The sequence below is a fragment of the Ovis aries genome, chromosome 4 (genome assembly GCF_016772045.2).
Source record: "Ovis aries strain OAR_USU_Benz2616 breed Rambouillet chromosome 4, ARS-UI_Ramb_v3.0, whole genome shotgun sequence".
In the NCBI taxonomy this organism is placed as follows: domain Eukaryota; kingdom Metazoa; phylum Chordata; class Mammalia; order Artiodactyla; family Bovidae; genus Ovis; species Ovis aries.
This window is the reverse complement of record NC_056057.1, coordinates 79,189,861-79,210,232: the sequence shown is the minus strand read 5'-3', so window position 1 is coordinate 79,210,232 and position 20,372 is coordinate 79,189,861. Positions and strand designations below refer to the sequence as shown.

Below are 20,372 nucleotides of genomic sequence, written 5' to 3'. Positions count from 1 at the left end.
CCAGCCCATCCATTTACATAGAAATCATAAACAATAAGACAGGTGGTATAACAATAACAAAGAAAGAATAAGACAGGTCTAAACTGGTATAATCCTGAAGGAAATCAACCCTGAGTATTCGTTGGAAAGACTGATGCTGAAGCTGAAGCTCCAATACTTTGGCCACCTGATGTGGAAAGCTGACCATTGGAAAAAAACTCTGATGCTGGGAAAAAAGAAGAGGGCAGCAGAGGATGAGATGGTTAGATAACATCACTGATTCAATGGACATGAATCTGAGCAAACTCCGGGAGATGGTGGAGGACAGAGGAGCCTGTCGTGTTGTAGTTCACGGAGTTGCAAAAAAGTCAGACACAACTTAGTGAGTGAATAACAACAACAAACCGCTATAAAACAATGGCCAATGTGTATCTTTAACTAAAAAAGGAAAAAAGCTTTGGTGTGTATGTGCCCACGATAATGAACAGTGTATATAATATGCTACTGTTTGGGGAGACAAACCTGTTTTTCACTGTATGGCTTTTTATAGCACTTGAATTTTTTTTCCATGGGCACATGTTATCTACTCAAAAGAAATCAAGTAAACTACAAATGACTAAATACATTAAAATTAGAGGAAAAAATAAGATTGAAAATAAAAAGAGCAATCCTTCATGTCTGTATAAGGAAGAAACTTAACAACTTAGAGAGAGTTGAAAACATTCCCAGTGATAAAAATAAGGATGTGTTATAGATCTAGAATAATGCGTTTCTGTTTAAGCTTAAGCTGATCCTGTTTCTTTTCACATGAGGTTGCCAAGAGTGATGATTCTGGTTTTAGAAAGCTGAGTCACAGCCCTTCTGTCGGCAAGTTAGAGTGAAGAGCAGACAGACAGATGGACCTGAAAGACACCACCGGCTTTTCCTCGGTGTGTTAGTTAGGATTCAGTTCAACTGCTAATGAAGAAACTCAATGACCCTGCTTAAAGTAACAGTTTATTTTTTCGTACATGAAAATGTGGAGGCAGGCAACCCAAGGCTTCAGTTCCTACAGTGGCCCCCTTCACCCACAACCTGATGAATATGGCGCCTCCAACCAGCACATCCGTGTCTGAAGTAGCAGGACCAAAGAGGAACAGCCCTGCTCTTTAAAGAGGCCTCATGAAAGTGCCATACAACACCCCTGCTTGTACATTATTGGCTAGAATTTAGTTATGCCACATACTTAGAGTCAGGAAATAGTCTCTAACTGGGCAGGTAAAAACCAGAGGCTCCAAAGGATATGGATCTTGGGTGGTATCTATTATGTTATAATTGACCAATATTTCATATTTACCAAAGTCACCCACGTGATCAAATAAAGTAATCAGCAGACTTCTATAAACTGTTTTGTTTGGGTACTTTGCCCATGAGTGCCAAATAGATACATATATTTTTAATCTATAATTAAGTACATCTATGGGCTTCGCTAGTGGCTCAGTGGTAAAGAATTTGCCTGTCAGTGCAGGAGACACAGGTTTGATACCTGGGTCAGGAATATCCCCTGGAGAAGGAAATGGCAACCTACTACAGTATTCTTGCCTGGAGAATCCCATGGACAGAGGAGCCTAGAGGGGTATAGTCCACGGGGTTGCAAAAGAGTTGGACATGACTTAGCAACTAAACAATAGCAGGCATAGTTATGCCTCATTTTTCTTATATTAATCACACTGAGCAGTGAGGCGAACCCCTTAAGCAAATTTAAGATAACTGATGCTTCCCCCTTCAAACACCAACACATTTTGATAACAGTATCTAATATGTTACCTGCCCTCTTGCCTTTCAAAACAGTAAAGCACAGATCATAACTTTTCTTGTTAGCTTGTCCTAACAAACATGCATCTCCATACTATGTGACAACATCATTCTCTCCTTTCTCAAGGTCGAGGTGTCACCCTTCAGCCACTGTTGTACCTACTGCAGAAACACTCTCCCATCCTCCATTTCTTTTTTGCCAATGATCTGCTGTTGATAGGGAAGATTTGTTTGTTAAGAATGTGATGTAATTGGGACTTGGGTATAGTTAAGGACATTCTAGTCCATTTAGGGGTAACCAAGGCTGTGGTTTTTCCAGTAGTCATGTATGGATGTGAGAGTTGGACTGTGAAGAAAGCTGAGCACCGAAGAATTGATGCTTTTGAGCTGTGGTGTTAGGGAAGACTCTTGAGAGTCCCATGAACTGCAAGGAGATCCAACCAGTCCATTCTGAAGGAGATCAGTCCTGGGTGTTCTTTGGAAGGAATGATGCTAAAGCTGAAACTCCAGTACTTTGGCCACCTCATGCAAAGAGTTAACTCATTGAAAAAGACTCTGATGCTGGGAGGGATTGGGGACAGGAGGAAAAGGGGACGACAGAGGATGAGATGGCTGGATGGCATCATGTGGTTTGGGTGAACTCCAGGAGTTGGTGATGTACAGAGAGGCCTGGCATGCTGCAATTTATGGGGTCACAAAGAGTCGGACACAGCTGAGCGACTGAACTGAACTGAGGGGCATTTTTCTTTTATTTCTGTTAGACCTCTTAAGTTTAAGAAACATGCTTCCTCTTTATGTAACAAAACTGTAGCTTTTCTAAGGTACTGATGTATCTACTTTAGAACAACCAGAGCCTTTCCAGTGACTTCCAGGAAAGGAGAAAGAATCAAGGAGGTAAAGATGCTGAACTCATGTTAAGAGAACTTTTTACAAATAGCTCATCCTCTTAAAACTGATCTGTTTCACTACAAGGTAGAGCAAGTCAACAATCATCATGATCTTTGTTTCCCCGCAAGGTAACGGAGAGGGAGTTAAAATCTGGAGGTGCCAACACGCAGGTCACAGAGAAGAACAAGAAGGAGTACATCGAGCGGATGGTGAGGTGGCGGGTGGAGCGCGGCGTGGTGCAGCAGACCGAGGCACTGGTGCGGGGCTTCTACGAGGTGAGACCTGGCCCGGCAGGGTCTTGTTAGGAGAAGGGAGAGGAAGAACGAGGCAGGAAGAGGGCTCAGCTTTACTCCCCAGCATGCAGGGAGGACCTCCTGAGGGTGTTGGGAGAGGGTCAGAGTTCTCTGGGAAACCCAGCTCTTGTGGTCTCACAAAACCCGCGTCAGTGTGGCCCTGCTGAGCCATACGTGCAAACACGTGGCCCATCCTGCCAAGACGTGTGTTTGTTGCATCCCCTTTTATTCAGTGAGATAAAAATGAGTGAAGTGAAGGCACTGGGCGGAATTATCCACTCTGGCTAGATTTTTTATTTTCTTACAGGTAGAACTCTGAGTTATTGCAGGTTTAGTTCCAGACCTCAGCAATAAAGCCGTTAGCGCAACAAAGCAAGTCACATCAGTTGTTTAGATTCTCAATGTAATAAAACTTGTGCTCATACTATACTGTAGGCTATTAAGTGTGCCACAGTATTATGTCTAAAAAACCAATGTACATACCTTACTTTAAAAATACTTTATTACTAAAAAAACTACCCATCATCTCATGACCTTGGGTTACCTCGAACCTCCAATTTGTGAAAAATGACATATCTGCAGAGTGCAATAAAGCAGAACACAATCAAAGGAGATATGCCTGTGGTGTCACTTTGTGCCGCATAATCCATGCAGAGGTGCTGAATCAGGACAGTGACTTATGAAATAAGCTGCATGAAACCACATGTGAAACTTTTGAAAATTATAAAGCACTATAGAATTTAAATAATCTGTCATTCAATAAAAAAGTTTTTTAAAAAGCATCAGAGATCAACAATAATTTTTTTAAAAAAGAGGACACTGACAGCTGCTAGGCTTCCTGTTTACCAAAACTTGACATAGATTTTTCCAGTTTAGAAACAAGGGCTTGGGTGTTTGAAGGTGTTCTTTGCTGCTCTGGTGGAGATCAGAGTGGGTGACTGGCTCGTCCACCTGTGTGATTAAAGGAAGTGTCTGCTGCAGGTTTTCAGTGGTACCACATACATTCAGCAGCAAGATGTAAAGCCAGAGCTCAGAACCCTCTAATCAAGCAGGTTCTTAACCCGGATCTTTGAAGGAGGGAGGGAAGAAGTGACAGGTAGAAGGGAAGAAAAAGACAATTGTTTTAATATATAAAGTCCATTCCCAGGACATAAGTCCTAGTTTGTATGTGGAAGAGAGTATTCCTTTTAAGTGAAGTGATAGCACTAATAGCTACTGAATCACTTCAAAGCAAATTGGACTTTTTGCCTTTAAAATGTAGTGTTACTGGGAAACTTAAATGTGACTACAGAAAGGCAAGTCAGTCTGTTTCATAACATCATTCCAAGAGGGAATATCAGAGGTAACGAAAAGCAGGGGACCTTTTTTGAGTTCCCGGTTCATTAAGGCATTGTGCTTCAGAATGTCATGATTTTGAACTTAAACGTGATAACACGTTGGGAGAGGGGGAAAAGGTTGTGAACAGTGGTGAGCTTCCCAGCTTAGCCCGCAGAAGTGGTAATGATGAAAGTAACTCTCAATAACATTGGGTCTGTAGGCTAAAGCTTAATTTGGATTTCAGGTGGTGGACTCAAGGCTGGTCTCCGTGTTTGATGCCAGGGAGCTGGAGCTGGTGATCGCTGGCACGGCAGAGATCGACCTGGCCGACTGGCGGAACAATGCCGAGTACCGGGGAGGTGAGCGAGCGGGGCTTGTGATGGCTCAGCTCCCACAGACACGATCTATAACTTCTTAAAAAACATTACTGATTTGAAATTGACATAACAACATTCACCATTTCCTTTCTATGTTACATTTTATCATTTTATTTTTTGTTTTTATTGAAATCTAGTTGGTCTGCAATGCTCTGTTAGTTTCAGGCATGCAGCAGAGTGTTTCAGTCATATGTATATAAAGTATATATTCTTTTTTCACATCCTCCTCCAGTACAGGTTATTATAAGATATTGAGTATACAGTTAAAAGTAACCATTTTAAATCCACAAACAATAAATGCTAGAGAGGGTAGGGAGACAAGGGGACCCTCCTACACTGTTGGTGGGAATCCAACTTGGTATAGCCACTATGGAGAACAGTATGGAGGTTCCCTAAAAGAGCTAAAAAATAGAGTTACCATATAATCCTACAATTCTACTCTGGTCATATATCCAGAGAAAAACATGGTCCAAAAAGATACAAGCACCTCAGTGTTCATTGTAGTACTGCTTACAATAGCCAAGACATGGAAGCAACCTAGATGTCCATCAAGAGTGAAATGAATATAGATGTGTTACATAGAGACAATGGAATATTACTCAGCCATTGAAAAGAATGAAATAATGCCATTTGCAGCAACATGGATGGACCTAGAGATTGTCGTGCTGAGTGAAGAAAGTCAGACAGAGAAGGAGAAATATCATATAGCATCCTTTATATGTGGAACCTAAAAAGAAATACAAATGAACTTATTTATAAAAAAGAAACAGACTTACAGACTTAGAGGACAGATTTATGGTTGTCGGGGCGGGGGGGAGATGGGGGTAAGAGATGGTTAGAAAGTGTGGGATCAACATGTACACTCTGCTATATTTAAAATGGGTAACCGACAAGGACCTGCTATGCAGCACAGGGAACTCAGCTCAGAGTGGCAGAGTGGCGGCCTGGATGGGAAGGGAGTTTGAGTGAGAATGTATACATGTATATGTTTGGCTGAGTCCCTTACTTATCTACCTGAAACTATCACAATATTGTTAATCGGCTACCCCCCATATAAAGTAAAAAGTTAAAAAAAATAACCATTTTAAAGGGAACCATGCAGCAGCATTTTGTGCATTGTAGATGTGGTACAACCATCCCCTCTCAGTGGTTTCCAATCATTTTCTTTGTTCCGAAGGGAAACCCAGGACCTGTGAAGCAGTTGCTCCCCGTTCCGCTCCCCACTCCCCATCCCCAGCAGCCACCAGTCTATGTGGATATACCCATGCTGGATATTTCATATAAATAGAATTATACTGTTTGGCCTTTGGGGTCTGGCTTCTTTCACTTAGTAAGGTTTGTTTGTGTTATAGTATGACTCAGTGTTTCATTCCTTTTTATGGCTGAATGATATTCATATATATATATATATATATATATATATTCGTATGTTCAGTTCATTTCAGTCCCTCAGTCATGCCCGACTCTTCGTGACCCCATGGACCACAGCACCCCAGACCTCCCTGTCCATCACCAACTCCTGGAGTTCACCCAAACTCATGTCCATTGAGTCGGTGATCCCATCCAATCATCTCATCCTCTGTCGTCCCCTTCTCCTCCTGCCTTCAATCCCTCCCAGCATCAGGGTCTTTTCAAATGAGTCAGCTCTTCGCATCAGGTGGCCAAAGTATTGGAGTTTCAGCTTTAACATCAGTCCTTCCAGTGAACACTCAGAACTGATCTCCTTTAGGATGGACTGGATGGATCTCCTTGCAGTGCAAGGGACTCTCTCTCAAAAGTCTTCTCCAACACCACAGTTCAAAAGCACTAATTATTCGATGCTCAGCTTTCTTTATAGTCCAACTCTCACATCGATACATGACTACTGGAAAAACCATAGCCTTGACTAGATGGTCCTTTGTTGGCAAAGTAATGTCTCTGCTTTTGAATATGCTATCTAGGTTGGTCATAACTTTTCTTCCAAGGAGTTAGCATCTTTTAATTTCATGGCTGCAATCACCATCTGCAGTGATTTGGGAGGCCCCGAAAATAAAGTCAGCCACTGTTTCCTCATCTATTTGCCATGAAGTGGTGGGACTGGATGCTATGATCTTTGTTTTCTTAATGTTGAGCTTTAAGCCAACTTTTTCTCTCTACTCTTCCACTTTCATCAAGAGGCTCTTTAGTTCCTCTTCACTCTCTGCCATAAAGGTGGTGTCATCTGCATATCTGAGGTTATTGATATTTCTCCCAGCAATCTTGATTCCAGCTTGTGCTTCATCCAGCCCAGCATTTCTTATGATGTACTTTGCATAGAAGTTAAATAAGCAGGGTGACAATACACAGCCTTGATGTACTCCTTTTCCTATTTGGAACCAGTCTGTTGTTCCATGTCCAATTCTAACTGTTGCTTCCTGACCTGCATACAGATTTCTCAAGAGGCAGGTCAGGTGGTCTTTCCCATCTCTTTCAGGATTTTCCACAGTTTATTGTGACCCACACAATCAAAGGCTGTGGCATCTTCAATAAAGCAGAAATAGATGTTTTTATGGAACTCTCTTGTTTTTTCGATGATCCAACCGATGTTGGCAATTTGATCTCTGGTTCCTCTGCCTTTTCTAAAACCAGCTTGAACATCTGGAAGTTCACGGTTTGTGTATTGCTGAAGCCTGGCTTGGAGAATTTTGAGCATTACTTTACTAGCATTTGAGATGAGTATGTAGTGACAATATAAATATAAAATAATATCACTTTTGAAAGCTACAAAAAGTGGCCTTATTTCAGTACACGTGCAGAGTAGGTTCTAGTCCATGCTTTCTCCCCTCCACGCCCCGCCCTCCGTTTCCAACCTGGACTTTCCTTCAGGCAACAGTAACCCCCAGGTCATCCTTGGCGTAACTCGGTATAGGTATGTATCAGACAACACCGCCGACCACGGGCCAGCTCTGGAGCTGGGTCACGTGCTGCCGGGAAAGTGTGTTCTGCCTCCTGTAGAACTGAAGCCCTCCTTGCCTCCATCCTGATTTGTTGTAACAATTCTGTCATCTCTCCAAATCCCATGTCTAATTCCTCCTCATTCTTCACCTTCACACTGCCAAATGTCTTCCTGAAACATTCTTTTCATCAGGCCATTTACCAACCCACAAAACAAGCAAGCTCCTTATCACTTAGAGAAGTGGTCTTTGAAAGATTTTTTATGCTCAAAACCCTTTCCTCACATAAAATATTGCAGAGAAATTCCTATCAAAATGATAGAGGGTGAGCCAGGAGCCCACCATCTCAGCCCCTCTGGTCTCCCCGATACACTCAGCCATGTAGGAGGAAACCTCTGTGGAACTTCCTGGCTTGGAAGGAAAGCCACCAACCTAAGGTGTCAGGTAACAGCGTCTCTGCCTAGCTCTCAAGGCCTCTAAGCCCCCAGTAAGGTCCCTTCAGTGCTCACCAGCAACCGCTGTCTGCTGGTCTAGTCAGCTTGCTGTTCCCTGCATGTTTTTTCTTCATTCTCATCATTATAGCCCCTCCTCCACTCACACAAGCCTTCACATGCTTAACTCACACCCCTGAGGTGAGTTACACCTTCCATTTGATGGAGCTTTCCTTCTTTCTGCCCCAGCCCAGTGTCTTTCTTCATCTTTGAGTCCTTTGTGCACTTGCAGTCTGTCGTTTTCCTTCAGCGACTGCCCCAAGCCTGGTTTCCGTACTGTGCTGTGAGGCCCCATACTCCTTCCATGGGCCCAGCTCCTCTCGGGCCAGGGCTGGCCAGAGCACAGCAGCTCTAAGGGCACCAGGGCTGCGGGGAGAGCCCAGCATCTTCCGTTCACTAGGATTGACGTTCACCTTTCTTAAGTCCTAGATGCTCCCACAGTACGTGGTTACAAAGAGCTAAGACATCAGAACAAAGACAATAGGAGGAAATATCCTATCCGTAGAGGGTTTTGTCTCTTCAGAACCCCAAAGATCTCTGCCAGGCCTCACCACTCATGTGTACATTTATCTCAGGCAGGAAAGTGACTCCTAGGGGCCCCGTTGTTTAAATAGAAAGCAGACATCTCTGAGGACATCCCTCAGAACATAAAACCTTTTTGTAAAAATGCCTCTTTTCTCAATTGGCTTTTGTTTTCGAACTTGACTCAGTTACACAAATTGTCTTAGGTCTACCTGAAGGCCACCACTAGAGAAATGAGCAGACCTAGAGCAGCTGTTGAGTTCTTAGCACGTCTGATGTGTATTTCATCTCCCCCCACCCCTCCTCCCCTCTCCGCATCCTCTCTGTCTCCCTCCTGCTTCCGCTCAGGTTATCATGATGGGCATCTTGTGATCCGCTGGTTCTGGGCTGCGGTGGAGCGTTTCAACAATGAGCAGAGACTCAGATTGCTACAGTTCGTCACAGGAACATCAAGTGTGCCCTACGAAGGCTTTGCAGCCCTGCGAGGAAGCAACGGGCTTCGGCGTTTCTGCATAGAGAAATGGGGGAAAATTACATCTCTTCCCAGGTATGGAGCTCCCACCCTACTTCAGGAAACCTGCTGAAGAAGGCCAAGTACACTGTGTTATTTGAGCTTGAGAGATCATCCGTTGGGATGGAATTCTTTCCTACTGCCCAGTGTATTGTTCTGAGTCATCAGTGAAAGGTGTGGGGGAGAAGTGTCAGGGAAGTGCATTCAGGTCATACTCCTAGTCATTTTTTGATGATTGATGGTACTGGGGCTATTGGTTTCATGGTCCATGGGTCAGTCGTATGTGGCCCAATTTAATTTAAAGAGGAATGTCTTGCCTGGGGGAAGGGGGATGCCCAGAGGCTGGAAGCCCAAAGTGGCCCTTCCAGCACTGAGTCTGCAGTTCTGTTGTTGCTGACCAAGGTTCTTGGACTCTTTAATCTATAGAAATTATAGAAAGAGACTAGAAATCTATAGAAAGAGGCTAGATGAGAAATTCAGGCAGAGGCTTCTCCGACTGCAGCCTGAGGAAGGGAGAACAAGCAACAGGTCCCTTTGCTCACTCCACCAGGGGAGTGAGCTGGTCGCTTAAATGCTGTGGGGTGGGGGCTGATGGGTGGGTCAGGCTGGAGCAATGGCTTAGGTGGTCTGCCCACCCCCTTGGTAGCGCTGTGTGCCGTCCCCTACTTTTGTTCTCAGCACCTCAGACATGGCAATTGGGTTTTGGCCTTTTTGTATCTTATTGTTCATATTAACCCCCTGGCTACGCATTATGTGGAGTTATTTTTAGTTTCTTTGTGTTCTGTTGCTGGAGAAGATGTTCATCCAGGTGCAAGTATTGAAGTAAATGGTCCCAGGTCCTTGCCTGTCTCACTAGGGCATATCACTTAATACACAGGGAATTATGTACATATTGTATTTTTCTACTGTTTTAAAACATGTGCAGACAAAACCATATGTATCTTGGGTCTCTACAGTGGCTTCTGTACAGTAAGCTATCAAGAAAATTATTGTGTGATAATGCAGAAAAGGAGGCACTAGAGCTCCAGGCAGTTTAGCAGAATCTTTTCCCTCCTCCATGAGTTTTCATCCCAACACTTCCTCCGTGCTTTCTGTGCCACTTTGGATGGCATATTCTCCTGCTCAGTGAAATAAGGAGCACTCAAGAGAGGCTTCTGTGTAGCTACTAAAGTCATAAATCCCGCTCAGCAAATAGAAGAAAAGATCGATCCACATTACTCTCTTCTGTGATATTTTCTAACTGTAAGAGAAGATTCATATTTAATTCAGCTCTGTTTCTACATGGCCTCTGAGATGCTTTGCTAATCCCTTTTGTGGCAGGATTTATTGAACTATAATTTTTATCTAGCTTTCCTAGTCTTTATAGCATCCTGGAGATAATTCATGGTGAGCATAGGAGGCCCAGGAAACAGAGCACGAGCCCCGCTGGTTAATAACAGTCTGAAGCCTTGGGCGCTTTTCAGCCCTGCCTTCACCCAGTCAGATCAGCAGACCCTCAGTGCTCATTTGCATGGTTCTGCTGACAGCTGAGCCTCCTGAATGAATACTGGCAAGAAAATCAGGCTCAAAAGGCAAGATTTCCATTTGTTGAGTTTAATGATAGGTTTGAAGGATGAGGTTGTTTGGAAGCATTTTGTTCTTACTTCAAAGACTTGAGTTTGAGTCACATTTGGTGATATCCTACTCCCAGAGTGAGCACCTCAGTGTGCCTGTGGACTGGGATAAGGGGGCGTGGCTGAGCTACACAATGCACCTGCCCAGAGGGGCTGAGTCTAGGGAGGAACAGAACCAGATGGTGCGTAGTTACAACCCCAGTTGCAATCAGTGGAGAGCAAAGAAGAGACAGTAAAAGCAGGGATGCTATGAGGTTGTAGGACAGAGGCCTAATCCTGACTGAATTGACAGGAGAAGATGTCACGGAGAAGCTGGCATTCAGGTGAGTCATGAGGGACAAGGAAGGGCAGAGGGAATTCCAGGCTGGAGCAACAGCAAGAGCAAGGCCTGGAGGTGGAAAGGTCAGCTGTATTCAGGAAGGAGCGCCAAGCAGGCATGGAGGACAAGATGTCTAACGTGACGTTTGCAGGGGACATCGTTGAGAGAGCAAGTTTGATGGGCCACACAGAGTAGACCCCATTGAGGAGTCTGTACTATTATTTAGGAAACAGAAGTTGTTGCTTTTGTCACTGAGGTCAGAAATGGAGTCTAATTACATACATGCTCTGGGAAGCCTTGAAATTTGTATTAATCCTATTAACCCACACAGAGAACTAATAGAGGGGGCATCAGCTTATGAAAAGGAAATGGCAGCCCACTCTAGTACTCTTGCTTGGAAAATCCCAATGACAGAGGAGTCTGACAGACTACAGTCTGTGGGGTCTCAAAAGAGTCAGACATGACTGTGCAACAAGAACAACACTGACCTTCTGAACAGGCTCTGCACATCTGGGCTAAGGCATCCCTAAAAACGTTGCTGTGCTTCGAGCCCCAGAGAGGGTTCCTGGGGGAAGCAGGCACTTCATCCTGGGCCAGATGAGCCCCAGGAAGTGCTGAGAGGCCTCCAAGAGGACAGTGAAAATGACCCTCTGAGTATGAACCCCCAACTAGTCTCCCTTGTATCTTCTGAAGATTCAAGAACCTGGAAAGTGTCACCTAGGGTGGAGAGAAAGAAACAGCCTCTGAATTCCGAGAATGGTAGTTCGGAAAGACCTGGCCAGGCCACGTGGCAGGTGGCAAAAGCCCAGGCAAGCAGGAGAGCCAAGCACCCATTGGGTGGTCCGAGGCTCTCCAGAGACTGTGAGCCTTGCGTGCACTGCCCACACTCTGAGGAGAGGTGTTCTAGGCTGACTTCCCCTCAGATCTTCCCTCTAGAAAGACAGCTAGCCTCCTAGGTGAGGGAGCCAAACAGCATCACACAAAGCCGTGCATCAGTCCAAGTCCTTGCCTTCCAGAGTGTGTGGGGGTTAGAACAAAGACTCTGGGGCAGGGTTTATAGTTTTACAGAGCCTGGTGAAAAAACTTCATAAATCACCATCGCTAGAGCATAGCAGGGGTGGGATGGTCACTGGGGCTAAGGCCAAGGAGCTGGCAGGCCAGGGCTCTGAACAGTCAGCCATGTGGACTCAGAAGCTACACAGTATGGTGGGAAGACCTGAAGTGGAAAACATTTAAGCCAATTACCAGAAATGTTACCCAATGTGTTCCTTAGGAGGTCAGAAGGCGTGGAAGGTAGGTCTAGATCACTGTGGTCAAACATGTTTAACGCAGAGAGAGGGTCCCTTTACACCCCAACCTAGTTTAAGCAGGCATACTCCTGAGTATGTATCTGAAATACTAGTTCTTCAAAACAGTTGGAGTTTAGTCGCTAAGTCATGTCTGACTCTTTTGCAAACCCTTGGACTGTAGCCCGCCAGGCTCCTCTGTCCATGGGGTTTTCCAGGCAAGAATACTGGAGTGGGTTGCCATTTCCCTCTGCAAGGGATCTTCCTGACCCAGGGATCGAGCCCATGTCTCCTGCACTGGCAGGCAGATTCTTAACCATTGACCCAATATACCTCATCCTTATTATCTATAGGTAGTACTCTCTATTTTCTACCCTGTCCTATTTGTTAAAATAAAATGCCAAACAAAACTTGTAGTTTGAAGAAAAAAATTTACCTAAATGGCATGAGATTCAGGGGAGCAGAAATTGTTGATCAAAAAATTGAAAAGTAATGATTTAGAATTGGCAATGGGGAGTGAAAAAAGTATTCATCCATCCACAGCCCAGAATGCAGCCAGGTGAACAATGGCTGTCTCCACTCATGAGGGCTGAGAATGCTAGGGCTTGTAGGCCAGACCAAAAGATGGGAGAGTTTCCTTACTGTGAAACTTGGTAAGGAAAAACTTGGAAGGAAAGAAGGAAAACTTGGGAGCTGGTCAGGGTAGATACAGCACAGGCAGTGTGGAAATAGAGTAAAGGAGAGGAGGAAAGCTTAGGGGGTTACATTTCAAGTATCAATGAGAAAAACAGAATTATGAGTCAGGAGCAGGTGAACCGGACTAAAAATCTAATATGAACATGTTTCACTGCAGAGATAACCTGAGCCCAAGCCCAGGATGGAGGTGGAGGCCTGGTTAAGTTAGTATTGGCTTACTCTATAGTGATGGTTTGTGAGGGTGGAGGCAGGGAAGATTTTGTCCCCTAGGGGACATTTAGCAATGTCTGGAGACATTTTTGGTTTTTGGGTAGGGGTTCTCCTGGCCTCTATCAGGGAGAGGCCAAGGATGCTGCTGAACACCTACAAGACACGGGACAGCCCCTCCTGGTGAAAAATCATCAAGCTTCAAGTATCAATGGTGCCTGAAGCCCTGCTCTCTAGGCTGACTGGCTACAAAGGAGGCATGAGGGAGCCATTGGGAGTCCCAGTGAGAAACTGACAGCCACTGAGAAATTGTCCAGAAGTGAAGGGAGAAAGATGTTCATAGGAAGAGCTGTCAGCTGTTTCAACAAGCTAGGGGAGGTGGGCATAGAGAATGCACCTCTGGATGAGGGAATCAAGAGGTTATTGACAAATTTGGAAGAGAGTAGATTCAGCAGTGATAGAGTGAGAACCTGCCTGGTGACTGAAGCTGCAGTTGGGAAGTGGGAGAAGAGGACATGAAAAGGAGACACAAGGACTTCCCTGGCAGCCTAGTGGTTAAGACTCCACACTTTCACTGCAGGGGACATGAGTTCGATCCCTGGTCAGGGAACTAAGGTCCCAAAAGCCAGGTGGTGTGGCCAGAAAAGGAAAAAAAAAAAAAGACACAACTTAAGTAACTGACCTCACAACTGGCTATACAGCCAGCTACAGTGGGTTTTGATGCTGCCCCTTTTTGTTATAATATTTACTCTAAACCAACCTTAAAGTGGTCTCTACTGCAGAGAAGCAAGACTGACTTCGGCCCTATCTTGGTTCACATTTTGATCAAAAACTTAGAATACATTGAGGAGACAGGGAGATGAACTGTGTAGATGACATGGATTAGAAGTATCACAGATAATACTGTGATGGATTTCAATCCAAATTCAGCATGATCTCAAAATGCTGGAACCCCAGAATAATACTGACAGAGTGCAGTTTGACCCAACACAACTGGTCAGATCCAGTGGAGTTCCAAAATGTCAACTGCACAAATATGAGATGAGGACAGTTCATTTGCCAGCAGGCAGGTGGAAAAAGCCAAGAGTCTGAAGTCCTCACAAGGGGGACACAGTTCCTAAAATCATGATTGCAACTGTGTTTGCATTATTAAGAAACTCTGATGCTTAAATGATGATTCATGGTTTACGAAATGCACTTGTGGGTACTCTGTTCTCACACCAACCCTCTGATGTGCACAAAGCATGTGTTATTACCCCATTTTACAAGTGAGGAAACTGAGGCCCACAAAGACTCACTGACTTTCCCAAGGTTGTAAAGCTAGTCAGTGACTGGACTGCGATCAGAATAGAGGCCTTCCAAAGTCTGGTTCTGTGCTGTCTCCATGCCCCACCTCACCTGAGAGCACATTCCCAGTGCCCAGGGAATGATGTACTCAGGTCCTTGGTGCAGTCAGACGACATGGAGGGGAACGAGGACCTAGGAACGCAGAATCCAATCGTGATTTGATAATGTTTATTCATTCTAGATTACTGACTAAGACGTATCAATATTTAAGAGCTAACCAAAGCTATAGATGAATGCAGTAAGAGCAGCTCTTGTTCACACTAGGTCTTGAAGCAGTGCCATTTGCTAAAGTTTCCATTTATTTCCAGAAATTAACTTCTATAGAATCAGTCTGATCCAAACTGTTTTGTAAATAGATGATTTTTTTTCTGTATTATTTCCACTCATGAGTGATAGTTAAAATGACCAGATAAAGAAAACCAAGAAGATGCAGTCTGCATGTATCCTGCCCCTGACTTTTGGAATTCAGCCAGTTCCAAAAGTACACTTGGCATTTTTCTGTCCCTCTTAACTCAGTTGGGCTTCCCTGGTGGCTTAGTTGGTAAAGAATCTGCCTACAATGCTGGAGACCGAGGTTCAAGCCCTGGGTTGGGAAGATCCCCTGGAGAAGGGAATGGCTACCCACTCCAGTATTCTTGCCTAGGAAATCCCATGGACAATGGAGCCTGGGCAGAGGGCTACAGTCCATGAGTCACAAGAATCAGATCTGACTTAGAGACTAAAGCACCACCACCACAACCAATTAAGTTGGTTAGCAGGGTGTAGTCCTGGTCCACATATTGGCACATGGCAGGGGAAGCCATTCTTCATCTAGGCCAGACACTGGCCCACAGAAATGGGCCTGTAGGATGAAGAACATGATGAAATAAGCAGAAGCCAGGGCAGGTGGCACTGGGATGCTGCTGGCCCCCAGGAAGGATTATCCCACAAATGCAGCTGTTCTTGGAAATGTAGCATCTTTGCTCCAGGTTACGCAAGCCCCACCATGAACTGTAAAGGAGTCAGACCATCTCCACGACACACCTGCCTTGATGGAGCATTGGATCTCAGAGTTCCAGGGTGTCCATTGGCACCTCTAAGTCAATACACAGGGTTTACAGAAGTCCAGAAATCAGAGTTGGTCAGGGAGACTTGGGAATATGACTCTGATACTAATTATGTTTTCTGCCTCCTTCACCGACCACATCCAGCTTCATCTCTTAATTGTAGAATGTCACTGGTTTGCTAGTACAGTGCTAGTATAGTGTGGTTTGCTTCCAAATGCAGACTCCCCCAGTTCTAGGTATTCTAACTGTTCTGTTCACATCTGGAAGGCTGTGGTTCTTTGCAGTGTGTGCATAGTGGGGCTAAAACACAGTTCCACTCCCTTTTGATTCGCTTTTTGATTCACAGATTCAGACTGATCACAGAACTAGCCAAGCCAGTTGTATCACTGAAACAAACACTTTGACCAGCCTTTTCTCCCCCATTCAGGGCACACACGTGCTTCAATCGATTGGATCTTCCACCTTATCCCTCGTACTCCATGTTGTATGAAAAGCTGTTAACGGCAGTAGAAGAAACCAGCACCTTTGGACTTGAATGAGAAACTGGCAACTTCCCTGACATTTTCCTGGCCAGTGACATCATCCTTTCCCTTTCCCTGAATCAACTCTCCTTTGATTTTGGTATTCTGTGATTTTCATTTTCAAAACCAAATCAGGATTGACGAGCTGTGCATGAAGAATTGCCTTCTTCTAAGATCTAACTTTCAGGCTTATCTCCTCTACTTTCAATGAACTGCTAGCCTGTATGCAATATTTAAAAAAACAGCTGTCTCAAGGTCTGTGTATATCTCCGCATACCTCCATTACTAACAATGAAATATGAATGCAAGTTATGCTACACTTGACCAAATGGTAATAAATGTTTACTTCCATTTCTATGATTTAAGGGGAAATTTGAGCATTAAGCATTCCAAGCTTTTCTACACCCATGTCTTCTGAGCAGAACCACCATTTGTTTTTATAATATCTAACAACCAACTTCAGAATAGGAGCTGATCAACTCTTTCTTTTCTTCCCATTCTACTTTTCCCTGGGCATCCAATCCATCCAAAAACAGCAGTGGCTAAACCGAAATTTTGATATATTCAACTCATGATTTGTATATGGCATCGGCCCCATCAGCTGGAACTAGCCTAGACATATGGTGCAAATATCACACTTTCCAACCAATAATAACAGCAAGAAAAACACCTCCTGCTGATGCAATGCAGGGCATCCCAGTGGTTGTGGGGATTATGGTTCGACTTGAGTTCAGAGAAGTCTGGGGGTGGGGACACACCCCCTGTGAACACCCACCACCCAAGAAGCACAAACTTGTGCACACGTCCAAGAAGGAGATTGCATTATGTAGCATAAACAACGAGGCTTCTGCCCCCATGATGTTGTGTAGAAATGTTGAAGCAAACGGGAGAAAGGGGAAAAGGACATCAGGATGATTCAGAAGGACATGCTCAGTTGCTCTGAATGCTTGGGGTCTGAACTGTTTTATTTTGCTTTGTTTGATCACAGGTCTCTTTCCCAGAGGGGGAAGAAAAATGTCCTGATAATCTCATGACTTCCATGCAAGCCAAGTAATTACTTGTTTGGCAAACAAACTTTTGTTTCAACTTTGATAGCGTTTTTATTTTTCATGTTTACTTTTCGGTTTTTCTTCACCATGGTGTTCAAATTCCTTCACATCTGATTGTTCACAGGGACCACGCTAAATCAGAAGCTGCAGAGAGCGATGGTGCTTGTTAGGGATCAAGGGCAAAATAATACATCTCCTTCCTCCATAGCAATCCTCCTGGAGCAGAGACCTAACCACCCCCCCCCCCCCAAAGGCACACCAATTTCTGTCAAAGAGGGATCCAGTTTCTTTTAGCATTCAGCAAAGAGATGTCTCAGTAAATGTAGTGTTTCAGAGTAATAGTTGCAGGCTCCAGAGACAGCCTGACCTCTTGATTACATTTGGAAGAAACCCAAACATGATGGTCATTTGCTATTTTTCTAATGTTGTTATCCATGTCGTCTTAAATATGTTGTAAATGAAAGTGTTTTGCTTCACTGGGAAAAAGAAATGTTGAAATGTTATTGTTGTCCTTCAATATATATTAAACAAAGGGAAAATGTGAGAAACGTGGGCAAGTTAATTTCATCTGGAACCATGTCTTGTATTCATGTTGGTTTGTGTCCAGACAATGCATCAGTTGTGTTCCCTGCCCTCCATAAGGAAACATTCCTTTAGTAGGAATTCGAATGCCCAGCACTCCTTGCTGCTGTGTACCCATGGTCCATCAAGGAATATGTATGTTACAGAAATCTGGCCTTCTGTTGTTGTCTACAAAGAATATTTACTGACATAGGATGATGGAATGTGTAAGTTCCATAATGCAGAATCTGAAGGATCTGTATCATTCAGGACATGTCTCAGCATCTGGAAAGTCATGGATTCCAGTAGAGCTATTATTTATGAAATCAGGACATAAGGATGTTGCAAATTATTTCACCATCCTATATAGAAGAGCATCTTTAGTAAAGGGAGCATCTTTCATTTTTAGAACTTGGTGTTAGATATATGTAAATACTGTTAATTCAAGCATTCAGTTCTTTTTTTTAGGACTCATATGTTAGGCTTTAGCAAGAGAGAAAGCTGTTCCAAAATGGAGCCTGTTCCCAGGAATCTTCACAATTAACACAACTATCTAATTAAGCTGTTAATAGATTAACTGATGTCTATTCTCCCCAATACAGAAGGAACAAGGTATCCTAGAAGATATGTATACATAGAAAACTTAGACATGAATGGTTTTCAACTAATATCTCCTTATTCCTACTGCCCTACCCAATGCCATGGTTCAGATATATCCCAGAAGCATTACAGGAACAGTATTTCATAAGAGTATGAAATTCCAGAAAGAAACACTGGTGTCAGAGTCCCTGAAAAATGTGAAGTGTGCTTAATAGGGTCCCAGTTTCCCTTACAGCCTTGCACAGACTCCCTGAGGAATGAAGACAAAGACGACAGACAGTTGTTATTGAAAGATCTTTATCTCTCTTTGTTCCAGATTATGTTTTGTTACTTAATATATGTATAACATTATATATATATATGTAATTACATGTATAACAAAACAGCTATATGACTCAATTATGCTGTTAATGTTACCATATGGAGGTGCAAACCACCCCAAATCATATAATTCATAATGAGCAAGATAGATCTCACTCATTTGTTACCATGTATAATTTATTTTTAAAGTATTTGTTTTCTCCATGGAGGCACATTATAAAATTAACTTTTAAATCACACTTTCCCTAAAACAAGATCTTTTAAAGCTATTTTTAGTAAGAGTATATTACCTTTAATTGGGGGACAAAAAACAGTAAATGAGAGAACACTTATGTGTCAATTTGAAAAATGCTTCAAAAATAATATGAAGTATTATAATAATTTTGTGTATGTTCCATTTTATTCTACTATATGAAAATGATAATCTAAAAATAGAAATGGACTCTGCAGATTCAAGAGAAGTGCTATAAAGCTACTGATTTCTTTGTAATTCCTATGTCTATAAGTTGACCGTGGTTGTGAAAATTTTTTACTACCATCACAATTGTCATTCAAAGAGAAAATTAAGAAAAAGAGGTATACAGTTTGTTGGCAGGCTTTAAATATACAGAATCTCTATCTTTTTCTCTTCTAACACATGATCATATGTCATTTAACAGTAAGTGCATTTGTATGACCAGCCCACAAGCTGGACCTTCCAGAACAGTTCTAATGTTAGATCTGTGGCACCATCAGTCCACGTGTCAAACCACGTGTCCCAAATTTGGGTTCAGAAAATTTCTCAGTTGCCACAAATGTTTTCCCAGTCAAGGTAAAACACTTTCAAATGAAAATAGTTAGAACTTTACATAACAAATGTGGTGCTTTATTATTATTATTACTATTATGTACTTCAGTGTTCATTCTTAAAACTACTGCAATACTATATCATCAAAGTCTGGGATGGATGTTCCAACCATCATAAGGTCCAAAAGAGAACGTGTTATTTTCCTGTTAGTGACATGTAGTCCCTTTGTTCTAGTAGAAAAAAAAAAGGTGCCTAGAGGTAGTATTTAGAGTAAATATTGTTCCATTAGCCTACTTCTTGCAGCTTCCAATTTACCTAAAGAAATGTCTATAATGATTTTGTTCAAGTCTTTGTTCTAGACAATAGCAGGAGAAGTCCTTGTTCTTGGGCTGATTTTGCTTCCATCGACAAGAGAAATGTCACGTAATACTCAGGCCAAGCTTTCTCTTCCATCCTACCACCTTCAAGGAATGTCAATAAACACTTTGGTATGGCATTGTGTGTGCTCCTTATTGCAAACAGAAGGCTAGGGTCATGCACAACAATTTGTATCATGCCTCTGCTCTCACGGAGTATAGGCAATAAAACAACACAGAAGACTACCAGCTGCTATGGTAAGTACTCCCCTGGGAAAATTATTTATCAAAAAGGCATAATAATGTGCTCACAAGCCGTGAATAAAGGGACAGGTTTTGTAACAAATTCCTGGTGTAGGCCATTTAGAATGGCACGAAAAGTGTGAAATTAAGGAGTGACCTTTCTGTTGAACCAGGCATTCACTGGCTTATTGATTCCCTACCTGTTGAGATGCTTCTACCAAAGCTTCAGGCCAGAGCCTGATACCTGGTGTGACCCCAGGACGAAGCTTAGCTACAGACAAAGATGTTGTGGCCAGTGGCACATACCATCACTCCCAATGCCTCAGCGATGTCCTC

The 20,372-nt window shown here is 43.3% G+C and overlaps 1 protein-coding gene across 3 annotated transcripts in view; it reads left to right on the top strand.

Moving 5' to 3' along the window:
- The window catches only part of HECW1 (HECT, C2 and WW domain containing E3 ubiquitin protein ligase 1), a 492,408-nt gene extending 472,475 nt beyond the window's left edge, over positions 1 to 19,933 (top strand). For all 3 annotated transcript variants that reach the window (XM_042248727.2, XM_060415079.1, XM_042248728.2), the window contains 4 exons: positions 2,790 to 2,936; positions 4,516 to 4,630; positions 8,922 to 9,120; positions 16,026 to 19,933. In XM_042248727.2, coding sequence (XP_042104661.1) covers positions 2,790 to 2,936; positions 4,516 to 4,630; positions 8,922 to 9,120; positions 16,026 to 16,137 — 573 coding nt within the window. In that variant the 3' untranslated portion in view covers positions 16,138 to 19,933. The remainder of the gene's footprint in view (positions 1 to 2,789; positions 2,937 to 4,515; positions 4,631 to 8,921; positions 9,121 to 16,025) is intronic.
- Positions 19,934 to 20,372: the final 439 nt, after the last annotated feature.